The 27,411-nt window shown below is 38.3% G+C and overlaps 1 protein-coding gene across 2 annotated transcripts; it reads left to right on the top strand.

Annotated features, from left to right (window-relative positions):
* The first annotated feature begins 1,723 nt into the window (after window positions 1-1,723).
* On the top strand, window positions 1,724-27,408 carry LOC127432888 (vascular endothelial zinc finger 1-like). Of its 2 annotated transcripts, XM_051684393.1 has the most exons (6): window positions 1,724-1,788; window positions 14,547-15,313; window positions 21,101-21,170; window positions 21,441-21,606; window positions 23,694-23,729; window positions 24,047-27,408. In XM_051684393.1, exons 1-6 carry the CDS (start codon window positions 1,753-1,755, stop codon window positions 24,406-24,408), a joined length of 1,437 nt encoding a protein of 478 aa, XP_051540353.1. In that variant the 5' UTR covers window positions 1,724-1,752; the 3' UTR covers window positions 24,409-27,408. The 2 variants fall into 2 exon arrangements, with proteins under 2 accessions (XP_051540353.1, XP_051540354.1); XM_051684394.1 differs by lacking the exon at window positions 23,694-23,729.
* Window positions 27,409-27,411: the final 3 nt, after the last annotated feature.

Here is a 27,411-nt window from a genome sequence, read left to right as displayed (position 1 = left end):
TATTACCAATTCTCCAAGGGTATGCAAACTTTTGCGCATAAATGTAACATTCACTAAATAAAAAAATAAGAAAATAAATAAATGCATCTTAAATATTAAAAGTATTGATAATACGAACGTATTATCCAAACCATAAACAATACGATTTTCAAAAAATGGCTCATTTTTACCTGCCACTTGTATCTGGGAGCCACAAAATTTTTCTGATACAACTTAACCTCATTAACTCTAGTTTGGGTCGACTGCTATTTTTAGAACTGCTCACCAATTAAGTGCATTTCAATTAAAGGAATAATTCAGCCAAAAATGAAAATTCTCTCATCATTTACTCACCCAATCAATCTCCACCTTTAACCAACCCTGACCAGTAGGTGGTGATATGCACAAAGAAGGCGAATCACCAAAAAACAAAAGAGGAAGAATGTGGAAGTGAAAGTGGAGATTATAGTAAAAAAAGGACTTAAAGATTTATCTGAATAAATAGAATATGAATAAAGAAATACAATATTACAAATAAAATAAGAGAATTTTCATTTTTTGGTGAACTACTCCTTGAACACTGAAGAGTACTTCATTCAGTACATCAATAAATATTTCCTACACTATACAAGTCAATACATGATTTCTATTGGTATAATGTAAGGTTAACAAAAAATCTGAACTTCTGAAATTACTGAAAAGTGTGTCTTCATGTCATGTTCAAGAACAGACATCACTTTGACTTACCTAGAATGCATGACAAGATCCAGGTGCATATTTTTAAGAAGACAAATAAAAGTGCTTAGAGCAGAACTACTTTGCATGTCTGTATTTGGCTTGAGCCAACTCTGATCTTATTGTGTAAAATGGCCCAAGCTCTCTAAACTGTTGCAAACTGTGATACAATCAATGGATAATTTTAATTAAAATCCTAACATGTTCTGTTCGACAGCCAAACAACAATTATAGTATTTCTGGAAAACATTAACCAAAAGCATGACCTTTTAAGCGCTCTTGACCTATCAGAAGGGAACCCTGCCTGTAATAAATAGGGTTAAATCAGTTCACGACGCGCTCTGTTAGTCGCTCTTAATTAACAAACGACAAACAGACGAGACTGTCTGAAATTTCAGCCAGACATTCTCGTGTAGGTTGTCTTGGGTGGATTTATAAGAACAACGGTCTACACTGCCCTTCCTCGTCTTCTTCTATATTGCATCTTGTTGTGATGCTGTTCGGCTCCCTTGTTATTAGAGAGTTGAACGCACGAGGTTGCAGACCAGACATGTTTTTAAAAGTCTGCGGGAAGATAAATGATTATTAAGATTCATAACTGTGTATTTAAATGTATGAAAAGTAGCGCATCACACATGCATATAGACCAGTTTAATCGTATATAAATGCAGATTAATCCGTCAGTATGAGGAGTCTCGCGACAGTTCGGCGCGATTCATCAACTTCACTCTTGTGTTTTTTCAAGCGTCCCGAGACTCTTTCAAAGTGGAGTTGAAAAAATAGGGGTGTCCTGAAAATTACTCAGTTCAGCACTTCGTCACATTAACCCACAAAGTATGGAAAGAGTGCCTCTTTTCACAGCATGTTTATTGCTATGTATATGTATATATTATCCGCATGTCTCTGTAAGCGAGGGTTTAATCAGTATATCACGCAGACTGTTCAAGTACCTCCCCCTCTTCCGCGTGGTGTGGCCCGCGGGGTGGCGGAAGTCTCGCTCTGCCATGTTGAGCGCTTTGTTTCTGTAAGTGAGACGCGATGATGGAGCAGAGCTGGAGCTCTTTCTTATTCCAGGTGAGAAACTCTCTTTTTCATTCTCACACTCTCTCTTATACACACTCCGCATGCCACTCAGCTCATGCTGCCGGTCTGACTGCTTCAGTCTGGTTTATAAACTGAGATGTTTGAAACGGAGCAGTTGGAGCAAAACAATAGTAGTTGAGTACAGGGCGCCCAGCTGCGCTCCCTCGGTAGATGTATTAACACTCTATTTCAGTGTTTACCTCCCTATCTGTCCATCTATCTTTATATTTCCCTTTGTAGATCTTAACCTATATCCCCTATTTATCGTTATAACCATGTCTCCTTTTGTAGATTTAACTCTATATCCCTCTGTTTACATCTATCTATCTGTCTATTGTCCCTGTTTTTATTTTTCTATCTCTTTCTATGTATAGCTACACTTCCATCTCTCTATCATATACATTTCTTTCTATATTTCTGTTTGGGACAGAATGAGTGAGACAGGTGAATGAGCTCTAGTGATTCAGATCTTGAGTTTTAGTTCACATGTAAACTCACTTTATAAGATGATAAGTGGGGCTGTTTACTTAATCACTTATATCATCCAGCTATTCTAAAAGGCTTTAGTTTTTTTCTTTTTGCAAGTGAGTTTGCTTTTTCAAGTCCCACTATTTGCACCTTATCTGAACCTGTGAGTTTGTATTTTAATATACGTGAACACATACAGTTGCAATCAAAATTATTCAACCCCCCCCCCCCCCCCCCCACCAGCAATACATTCTGGTGATGTGAATTAAAACACATAAACTAAAACCTCATTAAACAAAGTAAGTTTTTTTAATACAAATTTGAGTGATTTTTGAGAACATAGAGTTTTAAGAATTTTATCAGACTTTATTTTAAAATAAAAATTAACTAATTCTCTCCACAAATGTCATGTCAAAAATATTCAACCCCCAAAATCAGTCATTTGTGGACCATCCTTTATCCTTAATAACAGCAAAAATGTTTCAGGTAAGTGCTCTCAGGCTTCAGACACCTCTCTATTAGAATTTGTACACATTTGTCATGAGCAGAAGCTTCCAGCTCATTAAAATTCTTTGGTTTCTGTGCTGCCACTGCTTCCTTGAAATCCCACCAAAGTTTGCAATGGGATTTTAATGATGGACTGAAAGGGCCATTTAAGGATATTCCACGACCTTTCCCTGAACCATATTTTGGACAACTTGGATGTATCCTTGGTGTTATTGTCTTGTTGGAAAGTCCAGTGATCACAAGCTTCAATTTACACACTGAAGGCATCACATTTTTCACGCCAAAATGGCCTGATACCTGAAATAATCCATGGTGTCAGTCATAGTCAGGATAGCCGTTTTCTGCAGCCGCAAATCAACCCCATAACAGGACTGACCCACCTCCATGCTTGACTGTGAGGATGGTGTCGTTCTTGTCATCACCTTGTCATCTTACTCCAGATGTACTGCTGACCCATGGGTCTAAAACTCATTTTGAGTTTAGTGTCATACGTCTGTAAAACCATCTTCCAGGACTCCACAGGTCTTTCCTAATTACTTCTTGAATATTCAAGTCAACATTTCCCTTGGTGAAGTTTTGCTTTCTTCCACACCTCAAGAAGGTTGCTGTTGTACCATACTTAAAAAATGTATGAATGGTGCTGCCAACTTTGTCTATTGGAAATGTACTTTTAGCCATGACCTTTCTTGTGTAATGAAATAATCTCCTCTATTAGTTTTTGAGACAGCTTATTTTTAATTGCATTTTTTGCATAGAAATACATTTTTGCTTATAACGCTAAACTTAAATTTTAAAACTTAAGTGCCATTGCAGATTGATGACTTAATTTTGTTTTAAAACTACTTGTGTAGCCGTACATATTTAAGAAACAGCTACATGCAATAGGGGTTGAGTAATTATGATATGGCTGTATTTTAAAAAAAATCCTGCTATTTAGAAATATTAGGTTATATATTCACACTGTGACTTTGAATATATCAGTTGAGTGACACAGGTGTAAAGTTTAAAAATTCTGGGTCATCAGTAAAGCTTACCTTTTGTAAATCCTTACTGTCTTGGGGGGGTTGAATAATTTCGATTGCAACTGTACTTATTCCTTAATATCACAGAGGTTTTTGTATCAGTGGGAATAGACAGAGTTCTTACTGAATGTACCTACTCTAGTTACTCTCAGGCAACATTAGGGGTGGGAATCACAAGGTAACTGGCAATACGATATAATATAGATATTTAGGTCACAATTCGATATTATTGCGACTTTATTTTTGGTGTATTGTGATTCAAAACTACAATATATTGTGATATTTCACTCAATATTTCTCATTTGTCTTCATCAGACTTAAGAGAACTTTTTCCAAATCACCAAATGCATTGTTAAATTAATATAAATGTGCCAGTTTACAAAACAAGGCCAGTTTATTTCCTAATATCTATGGACAATGGAAATCCATAAGCATATAAGACCATAATTGCTTTCTATTTCTGTGGTTAGGTCAATGTAGTCTTTCTAAAAAATAAACATACAGTAGTAGCCTAAACAATTTTACTTTATTTATTACAACAGTTTCAATACACAAAAGTATAATTAATTTCACCTTAAAGGTTAGCCTATTGTATATGATACTAACATTTTTGTCAAAATACCTCAGTTAATGTAACAACTGTAAAATTGTGATCAGTTTTAGTAAGGGAGGGTGATTATGTGTAAAGCATGATAACTGCACCTTCTAAGGGACTTTTGTTCAATTCTTAGATGTCAGTAATAATATTGATATTTGGCGTGTAAATATCACGACGTGGACTGTGTAGACTAACATTTCTGAATAGTTTACTTAACTGCTCTCAACTTAGCATTTCTTCTTTCTTTTAAATTAGAAATTATTTAAACAATATACTTAAAAATCTAAATTGATACATTTCATTAATAATAATTTGTATGTAAAAGATCTTGATTTGAAACTTTTCAGGTTTCCAAAAGATACAAAGTATGTTTGTGTTATTTTACCCTGGAACAGCTTTGTGACTGAGTCATTTAACAATTAGTCCTCGGGAAGTGAGATTAGACAAGTTTGATCCTTCTAATGTGACACATTCAGCCACACAGTTTTGAAAAGTGTGTGTGTGTGTGTGTGTGTGTGTGTGTGTGTGTTTTTATATCTTTCTCTTCTTCAAATCTGTGAGGCTGCAGCAGAGGCGGGCAGAGCAGCACAGTTCGGTGGTCATGTCTAGATGATAGCCTTCATTCTGCTAAGTCTTGCTAGATTTACATACAACATTTATAGTATACTTGTTTGTTTAAAGTCCCATTGCAACCCTAACCCCACTTTCATAAACTTCATAGCAGCAAAATTTGAATCTCGATAGGTAGACCGATATATCAGTTTTAACAGTTAATCAATGCCCATAGTTGCAGATAGTTGTTTTTTTTAATTTTTTTTATTCTTGGTTAACAATCACGTGGGGATTTTCTGTATCTAACTCTTTCACTATTGACAATATTTAACATATTTTTATCCTCTTTTCGATGCATATTTTGATAAGAAAATCAAGTGGTCTAAATTGAAGCAAGTGCATGCAAAGAAAAATGTTACTGTATGGAAACGTAACCCGTCAGCACATTCATTAAATCTCCAACTTCTTGTGAGTAATAATAAACCTTATTCCTCATTAAAACCTCATCTGGTGAAATATCTATATGAAACTCTTCAATCTGGTTAATATATATGCTATAAAAGGCTTCAATTGGTTAGTTCTTAAATATAGAGCTTTGTAGCGGAGCCAAGTCTCTGTTATTTCAGACTTTGGACTTGTTTACAGTTAAAATTTCCACGTTTTGCACCAAATCTTTTTTTTTTTTTTTTGCTCTGCTTATTATTGGGATTTTGGTTGAACAATAAACCGCATCTAGGATTCTATTCATTTTGGACTCTTGTAGCATCCATGTCTGTGCCTGTTAGAGTAAGAAAAAACTTAAGAAGGTTTTCTTAATGTTCTGTAAATTGATTTTAAAAACTGTCGGCCGATTATTCGGTTATCTGCCTTTTCCACGACCTTCGGTATCGGCAAATTCCACTATCGGTCGACCTCTGCTTGTGAGAGTTTCATAGGAGTTGTGCAGAACAGGGTTTACAATCTACACAACACTCAGTTCAGCAGCTCTGATTGGTCAAATTGCTTGTGTTTGTGGTATACCGTCATAGTGAATTTGGTGACTTGAGTTTAAGTCACAGTCAGAATGAGGCTGCAGCAGTTCTTGTGAGGGTGAACTATAGTTCAAGGATGAATCACTTCCATGTGCATTTAGTGCAAGTGCAGAACACTTAAATTCTTATCTTAGCAGTCATCCAGCCAAGATCTTTATGATTCATGACTAGAACATTCTGTGTGGTGTAACAGCTCTTCAGTCACCCTTTAATCAGCAAAGCAGACCGTTAGAGGAACTGAGAGATGTGAGGGTCCTTTGCTGGTGGGGTTTGTGTAGACCAGTGGAAGTGTAAGTTCCTGTAATCCTTTCATCACCAAGCTAAGGTGGGTTTGTGACTCATGAGTCACTCACTCAAAAGAAAACATCCCTCATTTGTGGATAAGATACCTCATAGACAAGACACCTGTCTGAACTGTTCCATCATCTCTGAGGGCCCATGTACACATTGACCTCTGTTTTCCACAGAACAGCTTTGGACTTTCATTCTTACAATGAACTTTTTATGATGAAAGTGGTGATGTCGGACTGTCTGGGATGTAAGCATTGCTCATCTGCAAATGTTTTTGGAGTCTTGATTCATCAGAGTGGAAATGTATGCTGGGAGACACTCAGAATGCCAGGATGTGTTTAATGCAAAGTCAAAGTGGAACACAAACTTCATGCGCCTGTGAAAACATGTGAACTGCAGGGAGATTATGCGTTGGGTTTTGTCCTTTAGGGTCTGATGGTTGTGAACGGCTGGGTTTTGTAATATTATGAGCTGTTCGCCTTGCCGCAAGCACCCTGTTTCTTTTGTAGTGTTTTTTGCCCATTTAATCACCCTTTCTTCTTTGCTGTTTCTTTTCAAATTCAAATTAAAGAAAGCTTTACTCGAAAATGAATTACCATGTGTTTCAGCATCCAGCTCTGGCCTGTCGCAAGATCTCTATTGTGTGACTACTGGCTTTTCAAAACTCCTTATTCTCTTGCTGAACTCATTTTCTCTGTTATTTACGTTACACTGACCTCAGCCTTCAGAGCCGATTTGTATCAAAATTGTCAGAGTGGCGTGAAGACACAGCAGGGCTACAGTTATTCTGCGTCACACGCTAGCAAAGTTAAACTCAATAACACACACTTGCACACACATACTGGTCCAGTCTAGACTCCCCAAACATACATTGAAAAATGATGACTTGGTTGTAGGAATGGGTCACAATGGTCGACTAACTGAGTAATGGTCTAATGACAGACATGATTAGGGTTGATTAGTTTACCTATTGTAGATTTTTCTTTGCCTTACTATTACTTATAGATAGGCTATTAAGCAGCTGTGCTTTAATTAGCATACTGGTTAGTTTGCTTGGCAAAACTCTATCAGAAATCGTACCCTTAGGCTATAGCACTGTAGCTACAGCCATACAGATGTCTTGGGATTTTGTGTTGGTTCTCATGATGTTTTTTTTTATAGGGTGCCACCTAGTGCAACCACAAGCATTGCATTTTTAAGATGCTGCGTTTGAGTTAAAAAATAGTTTATCTTTTAAAAACATGTCTTGAGATCCATTCCACTGCAATAACGTTGAGCTGTTTTTGAATACATCTTATATAAACTCCCCCTAAAGCGACTGTCACTTTTACCTATGCACGGCAAAATTCTGCAGGCAAAGAGTGGGTGGGTGGACGTTAAACGTGTGTGAAAACGGCAAAAAAAAAAAAAAAAACGAATTGCCAAGCAGCTTCTTTTTAATGCTGCACTTTATACTCCGTGAGAGTGAAGTTGAAAAGAAATTTGCCGCTAAACTGTTATCCTTGTCCATTGTAAATGTTCAGTGCAGCTGTTTACGAAGCACCACCCAGACAGAGGTCACTGCCAAACCAAGCAGCTCCTATTGATCGAAGCAGCAAATTCACCTATCAAAGTTCACCATACTTGAACTCCCGGCAAAATCCGCAGGGGAAATTCTTTGCCACCGGAAGTCCACCATGCGGATACCCATTGATTCACTTTGTGAAGGTAAATGCGACCGTGCCTTAAACGCTTCAGGTAAAGTGCTTCTCTATGAGTAATTATTTGACAAGTCATTCAGGCAACCCACCAACTTGTTGATTTAGAAAACATTTAGGCTAGTTTTGTACATCCATACTAGGATGTTTGTAGAAAGTGTAAATGTGTATGTGTGTGTGGGGGGGGGGAATATGCAGTGCTCCTCATGAATAGGAGAAACAAATTGGAGAAGACTCCAGCACAAAGACCCCCTGCAGATCCACAAGGGCATCCCTGCTCCGATTTGTGTCCATCACAATAGAGCAGATAAAATAAGAAGCAAAAATAAACGTTAATTTTTCTTGTCTTGCGTCTGCCTGCATGGCAGTCAGCGCCACGAGATGGATGGATGACGCTGAATGCAAGAGGTCAGGAATTTAACCCTGCCCTCTCCGTGATTGCAGCAGTGAGCGTGCATCTTAATTGCGTTGTCCTCTTTTCCCCTGCATCTGCAGAGATCAGCAGCATCTCTCCTTATGCATTCAGGCTGTTTTGTGTGTGTTTCCTTTGCCTCAGAGGAATGACAGTTCTTGTCATTTTATCAAGGCGGTGAAGACATGCCCTCAGGGGTCAAGCCCTAATAACTGCCTTTGACCTTTTGTTGACTTTGTTCAGGTTTGAAATCTGTGTACGATTTTTCCTCATTAGTTGTGTGTTATGGGTGAGGGTGTTTTACCGAGCTGGTTATGGGCAGTTTCTCGGTTTGTGGGGGGCTGTGCATGTTTTGGATGCTCCATTGAACATCAATACTGGGTGAGCAGGATGTTTGCTGCACTTTAATGGGCTCAGGGATGCACCAGACGAATGTCTCTCTCACCATTTGAAAAGTCTGATTCATTTTAGCAAATTGGTTCGTTAGAACAGTTTGTCTGAGTCATCACTCATAAGCCTTCACAGAAGTTTCAGCATGGCAATTTATATGTTGTTTTTGCTGTGAAATATTTAGGATACAGGGTCTGAAATTTGGTGCGGGATTGTGGGTTTTGCACGATTTAAAAAATTCCTGCAAGTTCCACATTCATAATGCAGGAAATTCCCACACACCTTTATTCGCTTTACAGTGTGGCTGTGAATTAGTAAACCAATAGATACAGATGAACAAATTAAATCAATAAACTTGTTTTTGTATCAAGCTGTAATTCCAGAAGCTGCATGAGTAAATCCGCACCGTCTCTCCATCTCTCTCACGTGCAGCTGTCAGCACTTGTTGAGTTTAGTGTGAGCATGCACAGTGAGGAAGCACTTTGTCACATAGTTACTGAACTTAAGATGTTACAGATGTATAAACCTTTCTAAACCTGTTAATTCGACATGCAAATGGCATTATACCACGTCCCTGTAAGCAAGCAATGCGATAAACTATATCATTCCTGTTTATAATCAACAAAGCTGTTAACAATGCAAGCACACGACATTGGAGCAATCTATAGTTTTGCCGCCTGTCATATCTTGGTGCTCCGTCATTAGTCATAATGCAGCACTTTTGCAAAAATGCTTTGTGTAATGTACCAGCTGCATGGTTAAGAAAGACACTTTAACACCTGTTACATCTCTCATATCCATCTCTCTAGAGTTCCATCCTGGGTTGGAAATGAACTGGGGCTGTTTTCTTCAGATACAAACATTGCAATCCTCATATGAATTTTCGTTTAACGTCATTTGTTTTGTGCCATCCGTTGTGCAGATGTTGCCGAGCCAGTGGCGAATGCTCGCACTACAAGCGCGCACAGACAGGCACTCCACTTCTCATTCTCCACATCAGTTCAGTGTCATGCTCCCATGCTAAAATTACCAAATGCCACAGTAATATTACAAGTTTAATAGTAATATTAACAAAAATAATATCTGGATGTTTTAAGTAGCATGATATTAAATAAAACGTTATTAATGATATAGTATTGATTTTACAGAACATTAACTACTTTAAGTGTATAAATTATATCTCTGACTATTGTTCATTGTTAAGTGTTTTTTTTTTGTTGTATTGTTTTATTCAATTGGCATTAAGCAATTCTTTTTTCCTCATTCCAAATCTGGTGAAATGCTGTCATCTCCTCTTTGTCTATGCATTAGTTATGTTCATTTAATAGCCAAAATATGTGAATGAGAAAAAAAAAAAAAAACATTTAGTATCAGTGCACATTATGTAATAATGTAGAGATCATGCAATTTTGTAATTATTGAAACATGCCATTTCAAAGTGTCATTTTATTAGGTTAGAAAAAAAAATCCCTTTGTAAAGATAAAAATATTGCACCTTAATGGAAAACTTGATTTCTGAACCTCGTTCCATCCTATACAGGGATTAAAGTAAAAGAAATAGCTCCCCCGTGAGATTCAGGTGAATTTGATGTAACATTTCAGATGTTTTAGTGTTACAAATCCCCCCCATATGAGCAGTGTAATTGCCCCCCCCCCCCCCCACACACACACTTTCAGAAATGCAGGAACAGTGTACACAATCATTTCTGACTTCTACATCAATAAATGTCCAAAATACAGAAGTAGCAGATGTTTAGTATAAAGTTTAGGACAAAATAAACTTTGCGCTGATAGTATTGCATGAATACATCACATCCAGTCAGGTACTGGCATACGGTCTAGTCGCACGAGTTGAAATATTTCAACGCAGCCGAAGCTCAAATCAGATCCGAAAATGCCGCATCCGGAGACTTTCGGAACCCGTGTGACCCTCTATTGGAATTCAATGACTTCCAGTCCATCGTCTGTCGTTTGTCGGATGCAGTGAAAAGGCGGCTTCACAAAAGCCTGGGTAAACAAACATCCACCACTATTTTCAGGCTTGTGAGGTAGGGCTGTGTCGATGCAATCAAATCAATATATTGCGATACTTTTTCTCGTGATATTGTATCAATACTTTAGATCCCTATATATTAGATATTTATATTCAGCTATTTTTGTATTTATATCATGTAAACACAACAAAGTCAGCACACTGTTCAGTTTTTCACAATTCCTGACATTTAATTGTAGAAAACATTCCCTGTCTTAAGTCAGTTAGGATCACTACTTTATTTTAAGAATGTGAAATGTCAGAGTAATAGTAGAGAGAATGATTTATTTCAGCATTTAGTACTTTCATCACATTTTCAGTGGGTCAGAAGTTTACATACATTTGTTAGTATTTGGTAGCATTGCCTTTAAATTGTTTAACTTGGGTCAAATGTTTTGGGTGGCCTTCCACAAGCTTCTCACAATAAGTTTCTGGAATTTTGGCCCATTCCTCCAGACAGAACTGGTGAGTCCGGTTTGTAGGCCTACTTGCTCGTACACATTTTTTCAGTTCTGCCCACAAATGTTCTATCTGATTGAGGTCAGGGCTTTGTGATGGTCACTCCAATACCTTGACTTTGTTGTCCTTAAGCCATTTTGCCACAACTTTGGAGGTATGCTTGGGGTCATTGTCCAAGACCCATTTGCGACCAAGCTTTAACTTCTTGGCTGATGTCTTGAGATGTTGCTTCAATATTTCCACATAATTTTCCTTCCTCATGATGCCATCTATTTTGTGAAGTGCACCAGTCCCTCCTGCAGCAAAGCATCCCAACAACATGATGCTGCCACCCCCATGCTTCAAGGTTGGGATGGTGTTCTTCAGCTTGCAAACCTGACCCTTTTTCCTCCAAACATAATGATGGTCATTATGGCCATTCAGTTACATTTTGGTTTCATCAGACAAGAGGACATTTCTCCAAAAAGTAAGATCTTCATCCCCATGTGCACTTGCAAACTGTAGTCTGGCTTTTTTTATGGCGGTTTTGGAGCAGTGGATTTTTCCTTGCCAAGCAGCCTTTCAGTTTATTTCAATATAGGACTTTTTACTGTTGATATAGATACTTGTCTACATGTTTCCTCCAGCATCTTCACAAGTTCCTTTGCTGTTGCTTTGTGATTGATTTGCACTTTTCACACCAAACTGTATTCATCTCTAGGAGACAGAATGCATCTCCTTTCTGAGTGGTATGATGGCTGTGTGGTCCCATGGTGTTTATACTTGCGTACTGTTGTTTGTAAAGATGAACGTGGTATCTTCAGGCATTTGGAAATTGCTTCCAATGATGAACCAGACTTGTGGAGGTCCAAAAAAACATTTCTGAGGTTTTGGCTGATTTTGAATTTCCCATGATGTCAAGCAAAGAGGTACTGAGTTTGAAGGTAGGCCTTAAAATACATCCACAGGTACACCTCCAATTGACTCAAATTAGCCAATTAGCCTATCAGAAGCTAATTGCCTAAAGGCTTGACATCATTTTCTGGAATTTTCCAAGCTGCTTAAAGGCACAGTAAACTTAGTGTATGTAAAATTCTGACCCACTGGAATTGTGATTATAGTCAATTAAAAGTGAACAATCTGTCTGTAAACAGTTGTTGGAAAAATTGCTCGTGTCATGCACAAAGTAGATGTCCTATATGACTTGCCAAAACTATAGTTTGTTAATATGAAATCTGTGGAGTGGTTAAACTTTTTTTTTTTTTTTAATGACTTCAACCAAAGTGTATGTAAACTTCTGACTTCAACTGTAACTGAAATATACCCAAATTAATTGGAATTGAAAGCTTTTGAATTGTAATCAAATCAGATCATGGAATCGTGATGTATCGCAATATATCAAATTGTGACGTGTATTGCAATACATATATGGTGAGGTGCCTGCCGATACCCAGCCCTAGTGTGAGGTGAGTTTCCCTTGTGTTGCTGCATCCAAGTTCACATACCTTTACTATACACTAAAAGTAGGCATTTTTTTGGTGTTACTGTGTTGGACAGTACATACTTTCAACAATGTAGGAAGACATAACGCTAGTATAAGGACAATTGCATTTTGATACCACAGTCCCCCTTGTTGCGTACGGTTTAAATGCCTTTGAATACCTTTATATTTAATATTACACAACTTTTAGGTTCGTAAGTTTAAAAACTTCTTTGGCAAACTCCTCCTCCTTTAGCGCAAGGGATTGTGGGCAGTATTAGCCAAAAAATTATGCATCGACACATACTTAAAAAATTCACCAGAAATGGTGAACCATCCAGGCACTTTTGGCACTTGACATGCTTGAGATTACGCTATGTTTAACAGTGTGGCAAATGTACTGATTTCGTTGGGTGTGGTGTGTCACAAGTAGTAAAACCACAAGGCTTTGAAAAAGCAATGCTCCATGCAAAAGAATTTTAACTTCCTGCAACACACACTAATGTAGCCACCCACCACAGACCAGTGAGAATTTCAGACATGTTGGTCCAGTTGTGCTTTCGAAAATGTAATGCACCGTATTCTCACATGATTACAAACCAAAATCCCTAACACAAGTCAAGTCATTCGGTGACCATGTTGGAACACCTTCGCTTAGCCTGCCCTGCGGTGTGCTATTTTCTATGAAAACAAGTATAGCTACTATCTACTTGAATAGGGGAAGACCTCTCAAATGGTTGGTCAAGATTGCAAGTAAAGAACATGCTTATAATGGTCAATATAATCAGACAATCGTCACATCATAAATGTTTCTTTTTTTTTTAAGCTCAAATCACACTATTAAAATATGCATGTGGCTCTCTGTTTCAGACTGATCTGACTCTTTCCACACCATCAAAACAGGTTTTGCACTCAATTGCTCTCAATTGCCATAATTTTTCTTTGTGGAAGTCCTTTCAGTCTCATTCATAGGTTTAGCTGAGTTTGTTGCTGTCCTGCTGAATCATCTCTTGTGCTTCAGTTAGTTTCACAGTCATATGAGGAACCGTCAGCGTGTCAGCAGATCGGTTTACGCCGGACAGATTTAGATTCTTCAGTGGTCCGCTGTTGTTTTGGAGTTTTGCTAATCAGAGCGAACAGTCTGTGCCCTATTCCCTGCATTCATGCCAGCATGGGCTCCATCACGACTGCATTAATTGCTAGATCTGTGTCATTAGTTTGGGACACAAATGACTCCCAGATAAATTATTGTGAATGAAAAATTCTGAATCTAATCATTAGCTCAGCATGACGTTTTGTGTTTGAAGAGGAGAAACTTGACTCATTTGATTTAATGAGATGGAGGTTTTTTTCTTCTGATTTTAAAAGGAGTGTCTCTTCTTTTTGCCAGCTGTTCAGTGTTTGTGTGTGTCTTTGCATAAATGTAATGTGTGTGTTTATGTGTGTGTTCATTCCTAAACTCCTGCTCGGCATTAGTCATCCCATAGGCTGGCGGAAGTGCTAATCAGTACACACTCTTACTGTAACTCAGATGGTCTGTAGAGCAGTAGTGCTGTATCACTCGGATCAGATTTGTAGTATTTCATCTTGTTCAAACACACCAGAGGCCCAGACATCCGTTAAACCTGTCTGTGATGCCTTGATCTGAATACATCAGAACAGATCTGCCAAACTGTCCCTTAAAATTAAATAAAACTCTGGTCCCTCCCTAGATATAGCTCTGGTCCCTTCTTTAATGTAAGAATGTTGGATTTCTTGCCTTTGTCAGAATGTTTGTATCCGTGCATCTCTTGTTTTAACATCTCCACCTGGTTCTGTTGTCTTCTTCCAGCAGGCTAATGAAGCCCTTCACCACCAGCATCAGGTGGCCCCAAACAGCTTGCTGCCTCTGTTAAATTCTGAGCCGCAGGACCAGAAGCCTGTGATGCCCATTCCACTGGACCACAAACCTCCCGTCAGCGCCGCTGAACTCCTCAAAGACAACGTAGCCAGCGGGACAGGGGGAGGAGGGGGTGGGAATGGTGGTGGGGGCGGTCCAATGCCAGTCATCAAGAAAGAGCACAAGAGCAAAACGCCATTCATCTGTGGCTACTGTAACAAGGCATTTCGTGACAGCTACCACCTCCGCCGCCACGAGTCCTGCCACACCGGCATCAAAATGGTGTCCAGACCCAAAAAGACGGCGCAAGCCGTGCCCACCATGGTCCCGCTCATCTCCACCATGCCCCGCGAGAACACAGGCGACCCCTCTTACATCTCTACCATTGCTGGCATCTTCTCCACGGCAACTACTTCCACGTCCTCTTCCACAGTCATGTCCCCGACATCCATGACCAACGTGACCCAGCACAGTGCCCCCAAAAAGCCCCCTAAACCTGTAAAGAAGAACCACGGCTGTGAAATGTGTGGGAAAGCATTCCGAGACGTTTACCATCTAAATCGTCACAAGTTGTCGCACTCAGACGAAAAGCCGTTCGAGTGTCACATATGCCAGCAGCGATTCAAGAGGAAAGATCGCATGACCTACCACGTGCGCTCGCATGACGGAGGCGTACACAAACCTTACGTCTGTTCCGTGTGTGGAAAGGGTTTCTCAAGGTACCCAAAACTTTCCACAATCTTGAATGAGTTCCATTTGAATCACTTTGTTTGATTAATCTTAGAAATAAAGCTAAAGGGATAGTTCACCCAAAAATGGAAATTCTCTCATCATTTACTCACCCTCATGCCATCCCAGATGTGTATGACTTTTTTCTTCAAAAAACAAACCGGAGATTTTTAAAAGACTAATTCAGCACTGTTGGTCCTCACAATGAAAGTGAATGGTGACCAGAACTTTGAAGGTCCAAAAGGCACTATATAAGTAATCCATAAGACTCCAGTAGTTAAATCCTGTCTTCGGAAGGGATATGGTAGGTGTGGGTGAGAAACAGATCAATATTCAATATCAAGTCCTTTTTTTTTTTAACTGTGAATCTACACTTTCACTTCCACATTCTGGTGTGGAAGTGACTTTCACTTTACATTCAGCCACCTACTGGTTGGGGCTGGTCAAATGTGGAGATTTATAGTAAAAAAGGACTTAAATATTGATGTTTCTCACCCACACCTATCATATTGCTTCAGAAAATATGAATTTAACGTCATATGGATTACTTTTCTGCCTCTGATATTTTTGGACCTTCAAAGTTCTGGTCACCATTCACTTGCATTGTGAGGACCAACAGAGCTGAGAACATCTTCTAAAAATCTTTGTTTGTGTTCTGCTGGAGAAAGTAAGTCATATACCTCTGGGATGGTAAGTAAATGATGAATTTTTATTTTTGGGTGAACTATCCCTAAAGGTTATGATCATCAAATAACTATGGTTGGGAATCACAACGAATGTAACGATTTTTGTTCTAATTTCAATGAAACAATTCTGGCTCTTGAATGATTTGTTTTGCTGTTCAGAGTAAGTCATTGCGATACAGTGAGCAAGTCAATTATCTGTACAGCTCTGACCGATTCAAACCAAGAACTAATAAGTTTTGATTCATCAAGAAGAACAGGCTCTTAATAGTCATTGGTTTGTTTATAAGACTACACTGGTTGCGGTGTATGTTTCTTGTTGCTTGCAACCAACGAGGATAGTTAAATAGAAGAGCGTGTTATATATTGGTTGTATTTTCCTCTCATCACTTGGTATACAAGGACTCAACTCAGCTAAAAATCTATTTCTCTGTGACGTTGTAGATTCAGGAGTAGCGCAGGAAACGCATAATGGAATGTTCCGGGTTCAGTATAATTGAAGATAAATCAACACCTTTGGTGACATATTGTTGATTACCACACAAAAAAAATTTCAACTCATTCCTCGTTTATTAAAAAAAAAAAAAAACTATTAAAAAATTGCAGTTACAGTAAATTATTGACATTAGTTTCTGAGGTAATCAAGATAATGCTTCAAATGCTGTCAATTAAGCTTAATTTGTATTGAACCCGGAACATTTCTTAAAGAATTTCAGTACTGTGTTTCATCCGCATCGGCTGAAAAATGCAGTTGCTCAAGAAACAGTAATGTATAATTTTTTTTTTAAAATGGTTCTCAATTCCCAGCCCTTCAGTTAACAATGTATACATTTATAACAAATGGTAAACGTGTTTGTGGCTAATTTCCTGCATAAAAATTGGGCTGTTTGTGGATTGTGATGATGTCATTTTGTTTAATACTGTCTGCTGAAATGTGTTCAAAGCTCGAGACGATTCCACCATCTGTTGTTCTGATAATGTTAATATCGTCTTGTTCCTATTGGCTGCCGCTGGCTGATTTATAGTTGTTGTGAATGGATCTGACTGGCTGCCTTTGTAGAGCCCAGCATGCCGAGGGTCTGCGTGAATAGGAGGAGGGGGTGCTCTTATTTCTCTGATATTCCCTCCTTCCCTCCTGTTTGTTCTGTCTTGGAGGATCAGCACTGGGGTTTCCTTTTGAGTCACTCAGGGGCCACAGACACACAGCTGCTTTGGGAGTCAGTAAGCTTGTTTAAAACCTCGTTCTGAAGTTAAACAGCAGAGCTGTAAGAGCATCAGACTGGCCTCTGCATCATGTTTCCACTTATGTTGCTGTCACTGAAATTAATCCTTGGATTATTAGTCTTACATTACGTCGAAGCACAGAGAGAATCAGAGCTGTTTTTCGAACTCTGACTGTTACTGAGAATGCCACCTGAAAACAAAATGTACTGACCTCTTGCAGAAAGAGTCTTTTGAGACACTCGTGTTGCTTTCGCACTTGGTACAATTTTTTTAATACAAATCTACATTTGATTACAACAGCAGGGACAGGGCATCCTTTCTAGCTCAGAACAGCTATGAGGTCAGTCTGCTCAACTGATAGCTGGTTTAGTATTTCAGAAGATAATGCATAAGTTTGTCTGAATGTCTGAAAATGTGAGCAGGTCTAGTGTCCAGGGTTAACAAAAATGTTCTTAAAAAAAAAAAAAAAGTTCTTGAGATAAATTATAAGAAGTTTCTAAGAATGTGCAATTCTTAAAAAAACAAAACAAAACAAAAAATTCAGAAGGTCTCATCAGTGTTAACTACAGAATTCAGCTCTTGCAGCGGGGGGAAATGCTCCGTCAACCCAGATACCTTAAGCAAATACTTTAACAGGTAGTTATAGGGCAGTTCACCCAAATATAAAATTTCTGTCATTATTCAACCTCAAGTCTGTATGAATTTGCCTCTTTCGTAGAACACAAAAGGTCACCATTCACTGTACCTGCATCTTACTTTCCATACAATAAAAGTGAAATGTGACTGAAACTAACTTTCTTAGTTATCGTTATTGGTTATTTATATTACATATTTATTAAAACTGCTCTAGGGAGATGAGATGTAACCTAATAGCTGTTTAAGTGTTTCTTTTCACCCTGCAGCTGAGTAGTTCTGGTTGCACACAAGCCATTTTCTATTTATTTATTGCTATTCCTGCCTTTCTTGGTGCTGTATTTTTATGATGGATCACCACTGTATGAAAGGCGGCAAAATTAGATCGCTCCAATGTCGCGCACTTCCAATGTTGACAGCTTTGTTGATTATAAATGAGCGATAGTTTTATTGCATTGCTTGCTTATAGAGATGCGGTACAAAGCCATTCGCATGTCGAATGAACAGATTTATAGATCTGTAACATCTTAGTTCAGTAAATATGCGCATCCTCACTGCGCACACTCGCACTGAACTCAACATGCTTTTAATGAGCAGCTGAAAGCTATACAAGGGAGAGAGAGAGAGAGAGAGAGAGAGATGCGGAAGAGAGGATTTATTCGCCCAGATGTGGAATTACAGTTTGATACAAAGACAAAATTATTTATTTGATTTGTTCATCTGTATGTACTGGTTTACCTGTTCTCAGCTACATGTTAAAATGAATAAAATAGTGCGGAAATTCCCCGCATTATGATCGTGGAATATGCGGGATTGATTACATTCGTGCGTAATACCCATATCCACGACAAATTTCATGCCCATATGATGATAATAATAATAGTTTTTATTACTATATTAAGAAATTACAGAATTATATTAGGCCTACAATTGTATAATAATAACTAATAATAATTATATTAATATTATTATTATACCCAAGTAATATTTCTCTAATAATTTAATAAACATGTACGCGACATTGCTATGGGATCTGGTTAAACCTTCAGTATAATCTCACCTCCTCTTCTATCCACAAAAACCTGGTGTCATAGGGTTGTTTAAGATTTATATAGCAGCTTGTAGTGAACAATTAAAGTGAATTTGGAGCGCTGTACATATAATACGGTCAGTGCACGTTACCAAATTGAAACCAACAAAACACGTCTGTTATTCTGTGCAGGAGAACAGAGCTGTGCATGAGCATGAGATGTTTGATTAAATTACAACACAGCCCTTTGCGGTTTAATATTCACACAAGGTCATGTCTTGATTTCGATTTTATTTAGATGTATCTTTCAGCCCTACACAATGCAATAGAAAGACATGTTGTTTTTGCAGTATTTTTCGGCACATGCTAATTTTATATTATCACATTCAATTCAGACTGCAAGCTCACAACTTGAGTTTCTTCTTTTGCTGTGGCGCTGGAGATTCAGTAGCGGTGGAGCGCTGCTGCTGAATAGTGGTGCAGGAAACACTGGATCTCTTATTTTCTTAACATTTCATGATAACATTTACATGGTTTGAAAGCGGAAAATAAAAATAACATTCATACAACACAAAACAGTAAAAAAAAAAACACTTCCGACTCAACATGATAGTATGCGTCATATTTCAAACAACCCAGTAAATTAATTAAACATCTTACCTTTTGGCATTTAAGACAGCTGTGAGGTTATCCTAACTTTTAAGATGTTATTTACTACAATTTTTAAGAATTTTTCAAGAATTTTATTAAGTTTTTTTTCTTAAGAAAAATACATTAGAACTTTCTTAGGAAGTTTTTTCAGGAATGCAAAATATTCTTCACTTTCTTGTTCAAGAAATTAGTTCAAAATTAAGAAAAAATTGGTAGTTAAGAAGTTTCGTGAATCCAGCCCCAGTTCTTCAACTTCTGGCACTCTTATGTCTCATGATTTTTTTACATTTATTATTATATTAAAATGAACAGATTTAAACTTTTTTCTTTTTGTTAAATGAAGGTCTTAAAGGAATAGTTCACCCAAAAATGAAAATGTGCTGATAATTTACTCACCCTCAGGCCATCCAAGATGTATCTGAGTTTCTTCAAAACAGAATTTAAGACTTTTAGGATTTCATTTCAGGCCTCCTCCTCTAAACAATGCAAGTAAATATCCTCCATTTTTTGACGGTCCAAAATGTATATTTAGGGTGCATCAAAATAATCCACACGACTCTAGTCGACAAATAAAGTTCTTCTGAACGCAAACAATTGATAATTTTAGAAACAAAACAATACTTACATATTTAACTACAAATGTTCGCTTCGGTACATCTCTGTGACGTGAGATCATGAGAGGGATGACGTAAGCTCGTTGGTAAGGTCACGCATCACGTGGAGGAGGAGTCAGGAAGCACTTCATTGTTTACATTTTATTATTATTATTATTTGGAAATTATTTTTTATTTTATATTATTTTAAAATTGTTTTGGACTGTTTTGGTTTGTGAACGGAACAAGTTTCTCTTGTAAACAGTGACTCATTTCCTGACTCCTCCACATGACGCGTGACCTTACCAACCAATCGTTTGCGTTCAGAAGAACTTTATTTGTCGACTGGAGTCGTGTGGATTATTTTGATGCACCCTAAATATGCATTTTGGACCGTCAAAAAATGGAGGATATTTACTTGCATTGTTTAGAGGAGGAGGCCTGAAATGAAATCCTAAATGTCTTAAATTCAGTTCTGATGAAGAAAGAAACTCAGATACATCTTGGATGGCCTGAGGGTGAGTAAATTATCAGTAAATTTTCATTTTTGGGTGAACTATTCCTTTAATACAATTGAACAACTTGATGAGACAAGTGATATTTAAAGAAAATTCAAGGTAGATATCACTTTTTATTCTGCGTCATTTTCAGTCAAGCTGTAATTTTATCAAATTATGCAGAAAGTGTGAAACTATCATTTAATTGTGTGTATTTAGGATGTAAAATGTTATGAAATTGACCTTAGCAAGACAAAGAAGTCTGCCATTTTACTTCAATAAAGTAAAAAATTTCATTTCTATCACAGTAATTTACACCACAGAAATAGAATGCAGAATTTGAGATGTGTTGGAAATAACACCCGACACACTCTTGTGGTACGTTTTAACAAAACTTTTGTGCTAAAGTGCCCGAAGTGGATGAAACTACTCCATCATGTTCTCCAATCATTTTCTCTCTTTTCAGGCCTGACCATCTCAGCTGCCATGTGAAGCATGTTCATTCCTCTGAGAGACCTTTCAAATGCCAAGTAACGGTAAGCAGAATCAGAGCCCCGATTAAACATCTTTGCTGGTAACCGAAAGGTGGTAAGTTCATACCGCAGAAACAGTAATTCATGAGCTACCAGCATTGAGTAAACATCTTAGGTAAAAACATAAGTAAATAATTTTTAAGGAAAATAACTTAAAAGTGCTTAAATGGTGGTATAAGTCACTTTAGACAAAGTATCTTCTAAGTGCAGAGCAATGTTATAAAATATAGTCAAACTGGGTGGTTTGTGATAATGTTTTGAATGCCACTGCAGGCCTGTACATCAGCCTTTGCCACCAAAGATCGCCTCCGCTCACACATGATTCGGCACGAAGGGAAAGTCACCTGCAATGTGTGCGGAAAGATGCTGAGTGCCGCCTACATCACCAGCCACTTAAAAACACACAGCCAGACCAACTTGAACAACACCTGTAACAAAGGTAAGTGCAATGTGATTGGTTGCTTCAACATCCAATCAACCTCTAGTCCAGTCAACAACTCTCCCCGCCTCTCTGGGTGACTCATGTAGCTCTAGTACATACATCCTTCTACTAATACTCTGTTCATCCTCTCCTTTCCGAGTTTTTGAGCTCTTTTCTGTCTTGTCAGCTTCCAGATTCTCTGGTTTATTAGAGTCGACTTCGTCCTTGGGCTGTTCCATTTACTGTGGTGTTAAAGAGCACCAGAACAGACTTTTCAAAATCCTCCTTTAGTACTACAAATTAGTTTCACAGGGCTTGGTAAAGCAGAATCGTTCTCTCAGCTGAGGTTCTTATCCTGAGTGTGTGTTGTTTTTTTTTTAAGCGTTATAGACAATTTTTCTTTTTTTTTTTATTAACATTTTATTGATTCAAAAACAGGATTAAAGAAACAGAACATACACACACAGAATCAAATTATATCAAATTATATGTCACTTCCCCCTGGTCTGTCCTCGTGCGGCCCAGATTTCTCAACATATGGACAGTCCTCGTCTGTGTTCGTCGGCGCATTCGCCTGCTGTTGACTGTACTAAAAGAGTATCGCAAAGCAGTCGTATTGCACATGCATCAAACGCATTCATATTCGCTTGCAGTCAAAAGAGTTTACTTTGAAAGGCAACATGTTCGGAACGCAGAAAAACATAGTATACTTGGGACTTTGTCCTGAACAAGCCACACGATTTGCGTTGTTGATAAGCATTGTTCATTAGAGGTTGACTGATATTGGATTTTGCAGATACTGATTACTAAGGTGTTGAAAAAGCTGAAAACTGATTATTCGGCTTGTTTTTTTTTTGTTTTTTTTTTCACACAATTTGGAATGCCCAATTCCCAATGTGCTTTTAAGTCCTCGTGGTTGCATAGTGATTCACCTCAATCCGGGTGGCGGAGGACGAATCCTAGCTGCCTCCGCATCTGAGGCCGTCAACCCGCGCATCTTATCACATGGCTTGAGCGTGTTGCCACGGAGACATAGCGCGTGTGGAGGCTTCATGCCATCCTCCGCGGCATCCACACTCAACTCACCACGCGCCCCCACTGAGAACGAACCACACTAGCAACCGGGCCAATTTGGTTGCTTAGGAGACCTGGCTGGAGTCACTCAGCACGCCCTGGGATTCGAACTAGCGAACTCCAGGGGTGGTAGCCAGCGTCTTTTACCACTGAGCTACCCAGGCCCCCCGGCTTATAGTTTTTAAAATCGATTTTATTGAATGTGTTTTTTCTTTGTACTTACTGTGACAGGTACCAAATTAGAGGAAACAGGAGTCCAAATGAAATGAAATCCTAGATGCAGCTTGTGTGACCAAAATCCCAATAATAACCTGAAAAAACATATATGATTTGGTGCATAACACGGGACTTTTAACTATAAACAAGCCTGAAATACATCGGGGACTCTTATTTCATTCATTCAAAATCAATTAATTGAGTCCAAAAAATGTGCTTGCCCGACTTCTATCATTCCTTGCACAAATGGTGAGGGATGACCTATATAGTCCTAAAGTTGAATAATTTAGGTTATGGATTTTGATATTGCTTGCCTTGGCAAACACCATAAATTAATAGGTTTGTAGGTTTGATACTGTAGTTGTCTTTATAATTTGGACTTACCCTTAAATTTGTACTTGCGGCCTAAGTTTGTCTCAGAACGGTGATATATTTTTTCATGCATTTAACACTCCATGTATCAAAGTTCACCTCTAAAATACATCTGTCTATCATGTAGTTTAGTTTTCTCACATGTCTGTCTGCTTATCAGTGATTAGCTCAATCTCTTTTTTGATTATATGAGTAATTATTTTCTGGTAGACTAGAAAAGCTAAATTCTCTTTTTTTTTTTAATTTTTTTTTTTTTATCTGCCTTCTTTGAATTGGCTGAAGAGAATTGAATCTGTTTATTAGAGAAAGTAAATCTGTCATGTAGTGATGGTCATGTATGAATTCACGCTGAGTTCCTGCAGCCCTGCGTTGATATGCGTCCCGTAATGCATCACTGCAGGCAGCTGCCTGCCCTTCATAACACTCTGTCTGTTTCTGAATAGGAGACTGGCAGTGGAACTACTCAGTGCCACGAAAAGGTAAAAATGAAACAAAACAAACCCAGGTGGAGAAGTAGATTTACACACAATAACAGTTTGCTCACCTCTCTTTCCTCTGCTGTCAAATTGTACTGTCGAGGTTCAAAACAAATTACACTTCTGTTGTGTGCGTATGCTATATTTACAGTACATCATTTAGGTGATATCATGAACCGAAAAATGTGATTGGCAGCCCCAAAAGCCAATTTTTCCGATGGTGTTTATTTCAAACAAATATGACACCCAGAGAGTTCGGGAGAAGAGTACACAAGTAAATTTTACACACACCTTAACTCTCTCTCTCTCGTCCTGTACAGACAACACTGACATCTGCCACTCTGCCTCTACCACACCGGTCACAGCCTCCACCACCATTACCACAGCAATGAACCGTGGCAACATCAGCAACCCTGTTACTATAGCAGCCCAGATGAACATCTCCACCAACACGGTCAACATCACATCTCCTGTCAGCCTTCAGCACCCAGTCACAATCACTGGCCCCGTGAACATCGCCTCCGTCAACATCCCAGCAACAGTGCCCATGAATATCGCCCACCCTGTGGCCATCACCACACCCATGCCCATGAACATCGCCACCCCTCTCAACATCGCCATGAGACCCATGGACAGCATGAGCTTCCTGTCCCAAGTCCTTCCGTCGTCTTCTCACTGGTAGAGACCAGAAATGGGTTGTAAACGGACTCACCTGACCAGCCTTCTGCCCTCACGTCCATCTGATTTCCACTCTGACCCCCAACACCTGTGTGGCATTAAAGGAATAGTTCACCCAAAAAAGGAAAATCTGTCATCATTTACTCCACCCTTTATGTTGTTCCAAACCTGTATGACTTTCTTTCCTCCATGGAACACAAAATGAGAGATTAGGCAGAATGTTAGCCTTTCCAGAGTGCATGATGACAGAATTACATTTTTTTTTTGGGTGAACTTTCTTTAACCAGCCCAACACATGGCTGCATCACAACACTAGCGGAAGTTTTGCTCGGGCTGATTTACCTCTCTGTTGGATTTCTGACCATGTTTTTACTTTTGTGTGCAGGTGAACAGCTGTGTAGTGGGGCGTTCGTAAGCTCCTCTGAGCACTTTGACCCTAACAACAGATTTTTTTAAAGGACAAATGCAATAATTGATGTACATTTTGAACACTTTTTTTTATAAGCAGTGTCGGTGGGTTCTTCTATGTTGTGGAGGTGTAACCTGCAAGTCAGTATTTAAGGAAATTAGTTCGAAAAGAACAACTGCTTCCATTGGGAGGGAGGATTTTTTTAAATATTTTTTGTAAACTGATGTATTATTTGGAATTTTTCATAGGAGTGTGAGTGTATGTCCACGTGTGCATGTGGAATTTTTGAAGAGGTACAGTTGTGTATGCTGGCTATTTTTTAAGACCATCAGTTGTGTACTTTTTTTTTTGGCTATCTTTATTAGAGGGTAAATCTCACGAAAACATGTTTGCATTCTATTTCACCTCAAAAGCAGATGAGTAAAAAATTATATTCTGCATAAACAAAATGAAGCCTATATTAGGACCATTAAGACTTTTTTGCGTTGAGACGCAAATTCTCATGAACGTAATTTAGTAATAAACTGTATTAACAATTATTTTTTATTTATATCAGCATAATTTGAAGGTTGAGCAACACATGCTTCCATTATTAATACATTCTTAACAATTTAAAATGAGTGATTTATTTTTTTTGGAGGGGGTGCTGAAATGCGCTTCATTTTCTTTTAAGCAATGTATAACTTATTTATTTATGTCTTTTGATTTTGGGGTGGCCCGGACATCTTTTCGGCACAAGTTTCGTGAGATTCATCCTTGTAGTGTTTAGCAAGACAATGTTTACAACAATTATTGTTTTCTTTCTGTGAATGGAGGGCAGCTTTGTTCTCATATTGTTTACGTGGCCATTGTTAGGGGTTGTAAGTGTATTTTTTTCATACAGAATGGAGAAGAAAAAGACTTGAACTGAATGCATATCCCTAGTCTGAAGAGGCAGTATTATCTCATTAACAAATATGATGGTATGGCTCTGTCGCAGCTGGCACTCTTAATGTGGACTTGTGGACTTGTGGTCTTGTCTCCATCACTTGCGTGTGTCCCATTTTTCATTTTATGATTCAGAATAGTCAAATACTGGTGAGGACTTTACATTGAAATACTACCCTTTGTTCAATGCAGCATTACGTCACTTGGACATAAGTAACGAGCTAATTTAAAACAGCACAATTTAGTGGTTGGAGCCCTGCATTAATGCCCTTGCAAGTTTTCATGTGGATGTTTGTTGCCTAAGTTTCTAGTTTCTAGTATTTTATAAAGATTTTTTTTTTCTTCTTTATGTTCTGCTCAAGAGATGTGCAGAGAATAGTCCAGTAAACTGGTATTCATTTCCTTAATTTTCTTTCTATTGGCTTTAATGTAACTCGACATGGCCCTAAAGTTATTCATGTTCGTTTGTAAATATATTTCCCTTTTTTTTTTTTTTTTTTTTTTTTGACTGTAAGCAGAAAGACGTCTCTCAGTTGCCAGTTCTTAACCAATGTCGGCATCGGTTATTTCTGTAGCGGTACAATCCTGCGCATTTAAATTGGTTCAAGTATTTCATATTGAGCCTGCTCAAACGTTGATGATTCTGGAGGTATTGTCCTCTAGCTAAAGCCCAGGCCTTGCCTGCATAAAAGCATGTTCTCAGTTTAAAATAATTTATATGGGCCAATTCTTGGAAACTTCTATGCTATGTTGAGTGGTCACAAGCTGGTCTGTTTGAACTTAAGAGTGAACATACTTGACAGTATAAGTATGAAGAGTGTTCTGTCACTCACTACAGTGGTCTGCAGCCCATCTGAGGGACTGTAGGTACTTTTTGGCATCCACTTCTTCTATATGCTTCCTGCAGTTGGAGCAACTGCCAGAGTGAAGAAAATGCTGTAGTGAAAACACTAATTATTTGACTCAATAGTATGCAATCCTGGTGGGTAGTTTTCCTGCCAATCTGTGATGTGAGAGGCGATCCGTAATGTCTGAATGGATGCCGTCCGCCCCAGCACTGAGACTCAGGAAGGTGCATTTCCTGATCAGACTATTTGAACCCATGATCTGTGTGTGCGTGCATGTGAGTGAGTGAAGCATTTGATTCTCCCATTACACTAGAACAAACAAAAGCATGTTGCCATAGTTTAGTTTGTGGGAGAGTAAGAATGCGTGTTTATGCATTTCTTTGGTAGATGCATTACGATTGCCTCTTTCGTTTGCCAAATTCAAACCAATAATGAAATACAATGAAGTGAACTTTTTTTTATTTTTTTTATTGATTCTAATGTTGTTTTAATTCAGTTGATGAACTGGATGATTTTGGAGCCCCTGTGAAAGCAGTTGAATGTATATGTTTGTACAGAACTGTTTAGCCTTGAGAATCTTAGAGTACAGATAGACAAGTGAGCGAAGAAAAGCTAAGTAACCTTTTACAAAACTTTTGTATTAGTACATTAACGATGGTAATTTTGTATATAAGACTAGGCTTTCCAAGTAGCAGAAAGGAAAAACATTCCTACATTTTTTTTAAATGTAAGTTTGTCAGAAATAATTATGTAAACATGCGAAATGTTTTATGTGCCTTTTATTTGGGTTGTCTAAATAAAAGAAAACTGTAAAACATGATGA

This window comes from Myxocyprinus asiaticus, chromosome 42, assembly GCF_019703515.2.
Source record: "Myxocyprinus asiaticus isolate MX2 ecotype Aquarium Trade chromosome 42, UBuf_Myxa_2, whole genome shotgun sequence".
In the NCBI taxonomy this organism is placed as follows: Eukaryota; Metazoa; Chordata; class Actinopteri; order Cypriniformes; family Catostomidae; genus Myxocyprinus; species Myxocyprinus asiaticus.
The sequence above is the reverse complement of the archived record's forward strand: the minus strand, read 5'-3'. Positions and strand labels throughout refer to the sequence as shown.